This window comes from Felis catus, chromosome C1, assembly GCF_018350175.1.
Source record: "Felis catus isolate Fca126 chromosome C1, F.catus_Fca126_mat1.0, whole genome shotgun sequence".
NCBI lineage: Eukaryota > Metazoa > Chordata > Mammalia > Carnivora > Felidae > Felis > Felis catus.
Window position 1 is genome coordinate 127,414,564 of NC_058375.1, and position 12,967 is coordinate 127,427,530.

A 12,967-nucleotide genomic window follows, 5' to 3' on the forward strand; every position below is an offset into this window, starting at 1 on the left:
GGGGAAACGTTAAGAGTGTACAATAAAGGTAGACCCATATGATTGCAGAAAAGTTGGAAAGAACTCTTAAGGTGACAAAGAATTTAAGCTTTAGGTAGAATATTTAAGGAGGAAGATGTGGTCAAAACATACAGAAAGATGACACTGGTTTTACTACAATAATGAAACCATTGAACTCTTTCACTTGCAACCAAACCAGAAAGGGAAACAGAAGACCTATGAGATTACTAAATAAACCACAAGGGCCAACTACTTCTTTTATTAATTCTGTGCTCAGATCAAATTCAAAGGATTGAGGCATTAATTACTAATCTCTACCTGGTCATTCTAAAATGTGCATATAATTTCTTGCACAATTTTGTAGTGATATTAATGGTTATGTTCTTACTTACTAACTTGTCAAAAACAGGTATCACTTGGGAGCAAACCCATTTATTAGCTTCATGTTCCTTTGTCATTTTAAAATAATGCAAGTCAATATCCCATGAATTACAGCTCCACAGTCCTTGTGCCTGCAATTCTTTTTAGGGGAAGGGTCAGTCAGTCAGTAAGGTACATTGCTTTCTGCATTGTCATATGTATAGGCAATGAGTTCTATAAACTTGAGACGTATGGTATCCCTGCCTACCTTGATTTTGGCACAATCATGTCACTTAATAAATAAATGAGGCATACCCTGAGATCAATAACTCTGTTGTCTAATCTTGTATCCTGGTTAACAGTAGCTCTTCCTTCCTAAAAAAAAGATGAAAAAACAGATTTTACTAATTTTTTTAATAACACAAAAACACTTTAAGAAGCCATGCTTACTTTTAAGTGAGAATAGGTGTGCTTATGTGTGTTAATATTATACCCCCAAATCAGAATTCTGAGAAACAAGAAGCAGGGCCAGAGAGAAGCTATTGTTAAGAGACATGGAAAGAAGAGAAATGTGAATGAACAGAGGTCAATGCTTTCTTTACATCTCGCATCGCCTCAAAGCCTTGCCTCATTACTGGGACATGAGAAGAACTAACCACCTGTGCCTTTATTGATTCCTGGATATTACCTGCTAGTTAAAGACTGAAGGAACAGATAAAAGCTGATGGAGTAGTGGGTCTCAAAGTACGTTCTGGGCACCACTAAATGTCCCAAAGACACTTTCAGGAGTCCATGAAATCAAACCTATTTTTCACAATGACACATTTTCACTCTGTTCTGAGTTTTTCCAAAGTTTCATGATGTGTGCTTTCACAACAGAATAAATGCAGAGGCAGGTAAGAGAATTTAATTGTTGCCTATTAAGTCAGACATTATAAAGATGTGTAGACACGTAAGACAATGTCACTCTTGCCACAAAATTATTTTTTGTTTTTGAAAATATTTTTCAAAAAAGTTATTTTTGTCATTCATAAGATTATTATACATAAATACATGATATTACTGTTATTTTTAAAGAATTAATACTGAAAAATTTCCTGTTTTAACTTCTAATACTGCAAAATATTGACAGATATACCTATGAATATAAAAGTTTGTGGGGGCAATTATTTTTAGGTGTAAAGGGATCTTGAGATTAAGAAGTTTGAGAATTGTTGATGTAAAAGTAAATTTAGATAAAAAATGAAGCTCAAATCAAATCACAGATATCTTCACACAAAAGTAGGACATCAAGTTTTCAATGTTTTGTAAACTAAACATACAGAGGAAGCACAGTATTTCAAAAATATAGTTTTAACCTCTTCTCCTTCCACCTCAGGCCGAACAGCATCATCCAGCTGCAAGGGCAGGCGGGGTTCAGCCAAACTGATCACATAAATCTGAAAGTGAGAGATTACCAAAAATATCATGAAGCACACAAAACCTGTTATCTTTGCTTTAAAAAAATCTGCAGTTGACTTAAATATGAAGGTATGTTTGCATACATCTTAACTGAAACTACTTGCTAAAAATCAAAGATGTACATGTTTTTTCACCTACAAAATGGGAGTAATATTTCTTGTTAACATCCCTGTTGTTGGAACGAGGTAACACATATATTAACACTTTGTAAACACTAATATGCCTACCAATATGACAAATAAGTACTAACTGGAGTCAAGGGGCCTCAACTTAAGGCTTTGCTTTGTCACATAAAAGCTGTTGTTAGGCAAATCATTTAACCTCAGAGCTTCAATATCCTACTCTGTAAAATAAGGTCTGCAATGAGAATCAAATGGAGTAATGAATATGAAAACATTCTGCTCTTTTGTGGGAGCCATTAAACAAATGTGTTATTATCACTGTTAATAGCATTTGGCATTTCTACCACTAGGACCAAAGTCAACCCAACCCTGCTGTACATCTCCTCCCTTTTCTCATTCTTTTCCCAAATATCCCTTCCTTACTTTATATCTCATTTCTTGCTGCTCTTCTGGATTGGAAGCCACCACAGAAGGTATTCTTTTATGGTGTTAAAATTCCTTTTTATTTGTTAAATTCATTCACATTAATTGTACATTTTAGCACTAAAAAGCAGTTAGGTCATAAAGAATGAGCTAGGGTTTTTTTTGGCTACTCTTAAAAACATGTTACCCTATTAGTTACTCCCAATTAAGCCTGGAAAACCTGTTAAAGCACAAAAGGGAAAGAGACCTTATTTAGTTAATTCAGGGAAGGAAATCATATTCTTCCAGTCAGTAGATCGCATTTAGCACTCAGCTCAGACTCTTCAAGAAAAAGTGTCAGAAGGATACTCCAGTCCTCTTTATAGTAAAATAGATTTGTCACCACCTCTATACTCAAGTTATAGTGTTTCCCTTTGATGAGTTAACAGAAACGTGATTTCCCATGCAAAGCTGGAGAATGGAACAGCTACTCCTTCTACTTTTATAACTAGTAGAAATTCACTTCATCAGGTTGTGAGTACTCTGATCCCCATAACTTCACAGTGCTGGAAGAAAGTATGTACTCACTAACTGCTGCCTGAATAAATACATAAATGATAGGAAAGAATCAGTGCTTCTTATAAGATCCTTTTTAGGATATGATACTTTATACTTTGTGAGATACTTTATAATTATTTCCATTAAAACAAAATTTGTAAGCTTTTTAGGCTTTATATTTCTCATTAACATTTATTAAGTATTGAATGCTAAATATTAGAGTATTTTAGTTTTTTTTTTTTTAATTTTTTTTTTTCAACGTTTATTTATTTTTTTGGGGACAGAGAGAGACAGAGCATGAGCGGGGGAGGGGCAAAGAGAGAGGGAGACACAGAATCGGAAACAGGCTCCAGGCTCTGAGCCATCAGCCCAGAGCCTGACACAGGGCTTGAACTCACGGACCGTGAGATCGTGACCTGGCTGAAGTCGGACGCTTAACCGACAGCGCCACCCAGGCGCCCTGAGTATTTTAGTTTTTTAAGTTTATATTTTGAGAGAGTGAGTGCATGCATACACACAAGTAGGAGAGGGACAGAGAGAGGGAGAGAGAGAATCCCAAGCAGGCTGTGTGCTGTCAGCACAGAGCCTGATGCAGGGTTCAATCCCACAAATCCCATGATCCCTCAGATCATGACCTGAGCTGAAATCAAGAGTCAGAAGCTTAACCAGCTGAGCCACCCAGGAACCCCAGGTAACTAGAATATTTTGGAAGTACATTTACTTGCTGTATTCACTAAAAATTTTTAATTAAAATATTGAAAAAGAAGTGTTACTTGGAAGATAGGAGGTTGTTTTACTTGGTCAGCATACCCTTAGGTTGGTTTGCTTTTACTAGGTTACTTACTTCTTGGTGGGCTTAGTATGAAATGAAGCTTACACAAAGAGAACATAGTAATCTGACAAGTCAGTAATAAATATAAGATTTTTAAAGTCTTGAAGCGTTCCCATGACGACTCCAGTTAAATACAACCTAGTACTCCCAAATTAGTGTGCATGTATGAGTCTTTCTGCATCTGTCAGTCTCCCTGACTGCTCTCTTACACATGCTCACACACATACAAATACACATACAGGGGTGAGGATGGGAAGGATCTACTCCTTAAGAAAAATTTAATGATGCATATTGTAGATACAAACTAGGCCTGGACCTGAGAACTGCAGGTTCAAAACTGCAAGGTTATTTCAAAAGCACTAAATATTTTTGAGTTCACTTACAGTATTTTAGAAGTCAATGGTAATGAACACTTCTAGTTTTTTTTTTTTGTCCAAGAACAAAATGAATGTGGGGTAAATCTTGTATGAAAGAAGTTATTGCTAGAATGTAAAACCAACACAGTTTTGCCTCTTTTGATTTCTCTACACTGTATATTATCAGAAATATGGTGACAATAAGGAAATATAATCATTAAGAGCGTAGTTAATCAGCCATTAGAAGTTATTATCAGAAGAAAGTTCACAGTAAAGTAAATGCATAATAGCTTTTCAGACATGTTTTATATATTTTATATTTTTTAATATTTTTCCCCATGTGACTGTGGCAGATTGCAAAAATGGCTCCAATAATTCCTCAGGCTCCTGATTACATACCTTTTTTCAAAGATCTTGCCTTTCTTCCCATCAAGAGGTGGCATCTACTTCTCCGTCCCTTAAATCTAAGTTTTTTCATGTGACTTGCTTTGACCAATGACATATTTAGCAAATGTGATACAAGGAGAGGCTTGAAAAGTGCTTACACACTAGGGCTTTCCTCTCTTGCTGCTGGGAACCCTTCTGGCACCATGCCAAGAAGACTGGGCTAGTCTGCTTGATGAAAAAAGGCCACAGGAAGAGATGTCCCAGAAATATCAGTAGGCCCCGTTGTTGTCATGCAGAGCAGATGAGCCATCTCAGATCGATGACCCTAACTGCCAGACGTACAGAATCATGAGCAAATAAATACTTTTAAGTCCCTAAATACTGGGATGTGGTTTGTCATATAATAAAAGCTAACTGATTCAGTAATCAATTTATAAAACTCAGTATTTTACACATCAACTCTAATTAAGAACATATAGATTTGACATGATTGTAAGAACCATTTAAATCTATTTCTGTACACAATTTTATATTTTGAAAAAAGTTACCTTTTGAACATGTAACTCTACATCCTGCTGTGTACAGCTTCCAATTTTTTGATTCACTTTTCTCACAACACCTTCTACATCTACGATACTCTCTTTGTTGATGCTGTCAAAAGAAAAAATTTTCAACTTTAATCATCTCATCAGAGGTGTCAGAATTCATTTGGTGTTTCAACAGTAAAGCTGAATATATTAAACTCTTCTTTAATACAGTAAGCCACTTGAGATAAAGTCAGTCTATTTAACCTACTTACAATAAGTTATTATGTAGCACACCTTGTGAGATTCCTTGAAGAGATGATTTTCTAGATGCCATAATTTAGTTACCATTCGTAAAATACTCTGAACATAAATGGCAACAGGACTAGCACTGAATTGTGAAAAGTAGAAAAAAGTCTTTCAATTATTCATTAAAGAACATTTCCCTTCCTATAGTTGAAATTTACAAACATCAGCATTTCCTATAAGGAGAGGCATGGGCTTCAATTAATGCAATTATTGGTATGTAATGGAATTGAATAATAAAAGAAGGTAAACTGAAAGTATTTCAAGGTAATAAAAAGAAGTTAGGTTGCAGCAATTAAGCCCTCATTGCCTATAGTTTCTGAGTACACACTGTCATTGGAATTATGGCAGACAGCCTATAGCATTGTGCAATTCCATTTAAGGATGTCTATATGAAGCTCAATATACATTAAATGGGTCTCCTATGCAGTTTAATTTTATAACAAACTTGAATTCTGAACATAAGACACTCAAATTCTGAAATATAAAATAGATGAGGTAGATTATTGAACTCACCAATTGATTATTTTTTGATCTCTAGTACATAACAAAGGGAGAAAGGGTATAATCCCAAATGGTGGTTCCTGTACAAAATGTACCAGTTTTACTTTTGTGTATATTATTGTGCTGACAGAATGTATCATAATACATTTGTGGAAAAGGATTAAGATTTAACTTTCAGTTCTTGGAGAGTGATGTGGAGAACATCATGGCGGCTCAACTGGCCAAAACTATCAATGTAAAACTACCAATTAAAACTCTTGGGGGGGGGGGGTAACTGGAGCTGCTGAAGTAAGGTGAAAAGAGAAGGAAGGAAGAAAAATGCAAGATAACTGGGAGAGAGTGGAGTTCCTGACACAGCTGGCATAATACAAAGGGCAAACATGTATCAGGAAAATCTGTTCTGGACTCAACTGTTTATCTGCTATGTCATAAGCCCCAGTCACCTTTTATATTAACCTTTCATGGCTCAAGTTCCAACCTAGAATCCTGCAGAACAAATGACAAGAACTAAACAAAACAAAAGAAAAAAAAAAAAGAGAAAGAAAAAAAAAAGACAAGATTTAACTTTCACAGGAAAACTCTATTTATTCTGATAAGGAATTGGGTCCTTAGTAGTTGTAGTGCCATTTGACAAGATTCCAGAAATCCAACAATCCTTATTTTACCCACGAGAACACCACAATCCGTTTCAATGAACGTTTGCTCAGGGTTGGAAAGGATCAAAATGAGGATAATAGGAGCAAAGTGGTGAAGAAAGGAAGAAAAATTTTCCTTTTTTCACTTTACCATACTGCTTAGAATCCTATTGTGTCTGATACCAACTTTAAAAAAACAAACCAACAGCATAGATATTTATTGCACTCTCTTAAGTCTCCTGCACTAGAACTAGTACCTAATTACTAGCTAAAATCTTGTGCATTGAAGAAACTCAGAATTTATTGTGGCATACTGTTAAAGGGTTTTCTAACACTGGCAATCTAGGGTCACTGAATCTTCCTTCAGTGTGATTTCCACCTACCAGTCACTTCTGTTTGCATGAGTAAACTTGATACAGCCTTCGTGAGAATTCTGTTGCTTATCTTACACGTCTCCATGAGGAAGGCTTTTCATTACTGATCACATTGTGCTTCATTGAGTAACCTGTCCGGCCCCAACTAGAGCTCCACTCTGCCACATTCCTGTTATGATCCTGGCCCTTTTGGGTCATCCCCTTGACTCCTTAGTCAGAAAATCTTCTTCAAGCTTACTCAAGTTAAACTACTCTCAAGATTGAGCACTAAGCTAATATCCTTTCAGAAAAAAAGCTGGGGTGTGATCAGACACTCTGCCCTACCTAACAGTCCAATTAAAGAAAACAAAATGTTCTTTCTCCCTCAAAAGTACCAGATGGCTTCTTCTATCCAGGATCTGAGACTTGTAACTAAGTCTAAGTCTACCTTTAGTACTTTATTTAATTCAGCAATATTATATGATAAAATACTTGAAGAGCTAGAGAAAAAAATAACCACCATTTTAAGCATCATTTCTAGTACCAAACAACTCACAAAAAGGACTTCTGAAAACCTAACTTAATTCTTAAACTAGGGCCAAAGATAAACTTCTATCACAAATTAGTCTACTGAACCAATCAGAAAGAAGGTAGAATTAACCAGATAGAGAGGATGCTTATAATTTTTTTTTGCCTTTCCAATCTCAGTATTATCTTCTTATTATACCTAGCAGCTATACGCTGTTAACAGATACTCTTTAAATACTCTTTATTATTACTCTTTTGATACTAGTAACACCATTCCATGATTTTTTAAAACCTTGGATAATTTAGCCCTACTACAGCTACATCCATATCTATATCCATCTAACCTTATTTATTTGTAGACACAAATGAATTCAGTGTAAAATACATTAAAACAAAACAGTCAAATTTGTAGAAAACAATCAGACCAGAACTTTCTAGTCAGCATTAATAAAGGGTTATAGAGGGTTTTACGTGTATGTATGTGTATAACTAGAGTCAATGGAAGAGGGATAGGAATCTTTGAATAAGCTACTGCTAGTAGAAGGATGATATTCTACTTTTAGAAAAAGTCTAATTTATATGATTTTAACTGATATTGTATGTTAAGATGGCTTAATACTTTATAGTATATACAGTATAGTTTGCTATCATATAGAGACCCTATTAAGGTTTCAGCTTTACATTCTGAAACTAATATACCACTGTATCTTATTTTGAAAGAGGAGTATGTCTAACAGACAACTAAAAGCCTTGGGTTTTTAGAGGATATGGCAGGAAAAAAATCCATGGTGGAAAGCAGAGGAACTCCTGGGAACTATTTGATTGTAGAAGAAATGGATGAAGTAAATTAAACACATCTTTCGAAGAGCTAAGTCAGCTATTTTTATTATTATCACCACCTCCCAACACACATTACTACTGTGCTGTGTTCTGTACCTCTTCCATTTTCCAACCACCCTTCTGACCCTGCTTATAAATAGTCACTCTACAAATAAGTTAAATTAGTTATAGCCTTGATATTAAAAATACCCTAATAAGGCTATCCTGTTCATGTTATCCACTAGAAACTGCCAACAATCAATTTAATAGTTTACTTCTTTTAAAAAAAATTTTTTTTTAATGTTTTATTTTTTATATTTGAGAGAGAGACAGAGAGCGAGTAGGGGAGGGGCAGAGAGACAGAGACAGAATCTGAAGCAGGCTCCAAGCTGTCCGCACAGAGCCCAACGCGGGGCTCAAACTCACAAACCGTGAGATCATGACCTGAGCCGAAGTCGGACGCTCAACCGACTGAGCCACCCAGGCACCCCTAATAGTTTACTTCTAACTTAAATTGTTTTTAGAAAATAAAATTTTAAAGAGCATCATTCTTTATATCAAGTATTTTATAAAAATATTTTGATTGGCTATCAAGTTTTTATTTATTTTTTTTAAACTTTTTTTTTTTTAACGTTTATTTATTTTTGAGACAGAGCATGAATGGGAGAGGGTCAGAGAGAGAGGGAGACACAGAATCCGAAACAGGCTCCAGGCTCTGAGCGGTCAGCACAGAGCCCGACGCGGGGTTCAAACTTACGAACCGCGAGATCATGACCTGAGCCGAAGTCGGACGCTTAACCGACTGAGCCACCCAGGCGCCCCTGAAGTTTTTTTTTAAACAAATGATACAATGTATGAGTAACTCAATTATAAAACATGCAACTTCGGAGAAAAACAAACAGTACTCAGGTATCTGAAGGAATAAAATCCCATCTTTCTACCACGACTGCCATATAGTTTACTACTTAGGGCCTCACCAATAACCTCAGGGGCACTTTTATTATCTGTAGTTGTTATCAATCTTGAGTTGTTATCAATTTTCGTAACTATATTATCTAAAAAGCAACAAACTAAAATAGATGCTCATAGTAATGGCCCTGTCATTAAAAAAAACTCAAAACTGGGGGTGCCTGGGTAGCTCAGTCAGTTAAGCGTCCGACTCTTGATTTCAGCTCAGGTGATGATCTCACAGTTCATGAGATTGAGCCCATGTCGGGCTCTGTGCTGACAGATTCTCTCTCCCTGGGGTTCTCTCTCCCTCTCTCTCTGCCCCTCCCCCCCCAAACCTTAAAAAGGAAGAATGTGTAAAAAGGACTTCAAAGATTCTGTTAAAAAACTGTTAGAACAGTTTCAGTACTTGAAGGAGGTAAGCTTCATAGTCTAAAATAATGTACTAATGAGTAATGCCTTAGTCTTCAATGTTGCCAAAACATTTTTAAAGTTCTTAGCTTATCTCTGTAGTGCACTGACTTCTTACTCTCAAGTCTTTGCTCCCCTATGGTAAGTATTCATCCACACCTTTGCCATGGCTTCAAAGTATACAGAAAGTACTTCTTTGTCTTGTGGCTTTGGGTTTGGCCATATGAGTTGGTTTATATGTCAGTAGATATGATGCCGGTAAAGGTTTGAAATGCACTTGTGTGGCTGAACTTGCCCTTTAGCATTCCTGCTTTTCTCCATAAGATCATACCTAAGGATCATTCCTAAAAGGAAACTGAGAAACACAAGGAGCAGACCAGGACACAAACCACAGCTTCAAAACAAGCCTAGATGAGCTGAGCTTTAGCTCAAATATAAGAGCAAGAAATCAAGGTTTATTGTTGTATGCTGCCAAGTTTTTAAAAAAGTTTTTTTTTTAATGTTTATTTTGAGAGACAGGGAGAGAGTGAGAGCATGCAAGCGGGGGAGGGGCCGGAGGGGGTGCAGAGGATCCAAAGATGGCTCTGCGCTGACAGCAGAGAGCCCCAAGCGGGGCTTGAACTTGTGAACCACGAGATCATGACCTGAGTCAGAGTTGGACACTCAACTGACTGAGCCACCCAGGTGCCCCTAAAAAAATTTTTTACTGTTGGTAAAGTATACAGTACATAAAACTTACCATTGTAACCACTGTTAGGTGTTTAATTCAGTGGCACCACCACCACTATCCATTTCTAGAACTTTTTATTATCATATAACTCTGTACTCATTTAAATAATTAACTCCCCATTTACTCCACCCCTCCCCCCAAGCATAGCTACTGGTAACCTCTATTCTACTTTCTGTCTGTATGCACTTAACTACTCTAGGTACCTCAGGTATGTGGAACCATGATATCTGTCCTTTTGCGTCTGACTTATTCCACCCAGCAGTGTTTTCAAGGTTCATCTATGTTATAGCTTGTATCAGAACTTCATTCTTTTTTAAGGCTGAATAAAATTTCATTATATGTACATAAAACATTTTATTCATACATTCCTGTGCTGATGGACATTTAGGTTGTTTTCCATTTGGGTTATTGTGAATAATGCTGTTATGAATAATAGCATACAAGTATCTGTTTGAGGCCTTGCTTTCAATTCTTTTGGGTATCTGTCTAAAGTGGAATTGCTGGATTATATGATAATTTTATGTTTAACTTTTTGAGGAACCACCATAGTTTCCACAGCAGCAGTGCCATTTTACACTTCCACCAGCAACGCATGAGGGTTCCAATTTCTCTACATCCTCACCAACGCTCATTATTTTTCTTTTTCTTTTCTTTTTTTTTTTTGGTAACAGTCTTCTCAATGGGTATGAAGTGATATCATTGTGGTTTTGTTTTGCATTTCCCTGATGACTAGTGATACTGGGCATCTTTTCATGTGCTTATTGGCCATACGTATATCTTCTTTAAAGAAATGTCTATTCAAGTCCTTTGTCCATTTTGGAACTGAGCTGTTGTTATAAGTTATTGGAGTTTTTATATATTCTGGATATTAATTCTTTATTAGATATACGATTTACAAATATTTTTTCCCATTCTGTGGGTTATCTTTTCACTCTCTTGATAGTGCCCTTGGATGCACAAAATGTTTTAATTCTGATGATGTCCAATTAATCTAGCTTTTTTGTTACCTCTGCTTTTGGTGTTATACCTAAGAAATCACTGCTAAATCCAATGTCATACAGATTTTTGGCCTATGTTTTCTTCTAAGAGTTTTCTAGTTTCAGCTCTTGTATTTAGGCAGTTGATCCATTTTGAATTATTTTTATTTCTAGTGTACAGTATATATCCAGTTTGGCATATGGATATCCAGTTTTCTCAGCACCATTTGTTGAAAAGATGGTCTCTTTCCCATTAAGAAGTCTTGGTATACTTGATGAAAATCAATGGGCCATATATACCACGGTTGATTTATGGGGTCTCTCTTCTATACCATTGGGTTATGTGTCTAGCCTTATGTTAGTACTACATACGTTTGATTACTATAGTTTTGTAATAAGTTTTAAAATAAGGAAATGTAAGTCCTCCAAATTTGTTCCTTTTCAAAACTGTTTTGGCTATTCAGGACCCTCTGAGATTCCACATGAATTTTAAGATGAATTTTTCTATTTCTGCAAACAATGTCATTGAGATTTTGACAGGGATTGCACAGAATCTGTAGATGGTTTTGGGTAGTGATATCATGCTACAAAGTTTAAGGTGGTTTGTCACATAGGAGTTTTTTTTCCAACAGCTGACTAATAATACAATCTGAAGTTTAAAAACTTATAAAATTAAAAAATATGCTTGAGGGGCGCTTGGGTGGCTCAGTGAGTTAAGCGTCCGACTTTGGCCCAGGTCACAATCTCACAGTTTGTGAGTTCAAGCCCCGCGTCTGGCTCTGTGCTGACAGTTTGGAGCCTGGAGCCTCATAGAATTCAGATTCTGTGTCTCCCTCTCTCTCTGCCCCTCCGCAGCTCATGCTTACAGTCTGTCTCTGTCAAAAATAAATAAACTTAAAAAAAAAAATGCTTGAGTTCAAAGCTCTCATCTGATCCTAAAAAAGGGCTCTGAAGTAAGTGAAAGTTTATTTGTATTTATCACATACACACTGCAAAACTCCACTGTGTAGTATGCATTGTAAAGGGATTTAAGGGGCACCTGGATAGTTTGGTTGATTGAGCATTTGACTCTTGATTTTGGCTCAGGTCATGATCTCGTGGTTTGTTGAGATCAAGCCCTGTGTTGGGCTCCTCACTGGTGGCATGGAGCCTGCTTGGGATTCTCTCTCTCCTTCTCTCTCTGCCCCTCCCCTACTTGTGCTCTCATTCTCTCAAAATAAATAAATAAACTTAAAAAAAAAAAAAAGAAATTTAAAGGAAGATATACAAAATTTGACTATGAAATATTAGGGTTGATTTAATATCAAACAGCAGAATTTATCCATTCAAGTGAATATTAAAAAAATTTGTTTTTAAATGTTAATTTTTGAGAGAGAGACAGAGTGCAAGTGGGGGAGGGACAGACAGAGAGGGAGACACAGAATTTGAAGCAGGCTCCAGGCTCTGAGCTGTCAGCACAGAGCCGGACGCAGGGCTCAAATCCACAAACCGTGAGACCATGACCTGAGCCAAAGTCGGACGCTTAACTGACTGAGCCACCCAAGTGCTCCCATTCAAGTGAATACTGAATTCTTCTTCAAAGTGACTGTTCAGGGAAAGGTTGTAGGGACTATAAACACATCTCAAAAACAGCACTGCCTACAACAATCTTAAAACAACTTATCTGGAATTACTTCTTGGTTTTGTCACATAAGTTGTTTTTTTTTTTGCGGGGGGCAATCTCATTTATACCTATTGTTTGCTACCTGTCAGAA

General features: G+C 36.5%; 1 protein-coding gene across 3 annotated transcripts in view; it reads right to left on the bottom strand.

Moving 5' to 3' along the window:
• DARS1 (aspartyl-tRNA synthetase 1) overlaps positions 1 to 12,967 on the bottom strand; it is a 64,062-nt gene that overhangs the window by 16,366 nt on the left and 34,729 nt on the right. For all 3 annotated transcript variants that reach the window (XM_011285210.4, XM_011285212.4, XM_019838057.3), the window contains 3 exons: positions 5,027 to 5,129; positions 1,719 to 1,799; positions 676 to 735 (listed from right to left, as the gene is read on the bottom strand). In XM_011285210.4, coding sequence (XP_011283512.1) covers positions 676 to 735; positions 1,719 to 1,799; positions 5,027 to 5,129 — 244 coding nt within the window. The remainder of the gene's footprint in view (positions 1 to 675; positions 736 to 1,718; positions 1,800 to 5,026; positions 5,130 to 12,967) is intronic.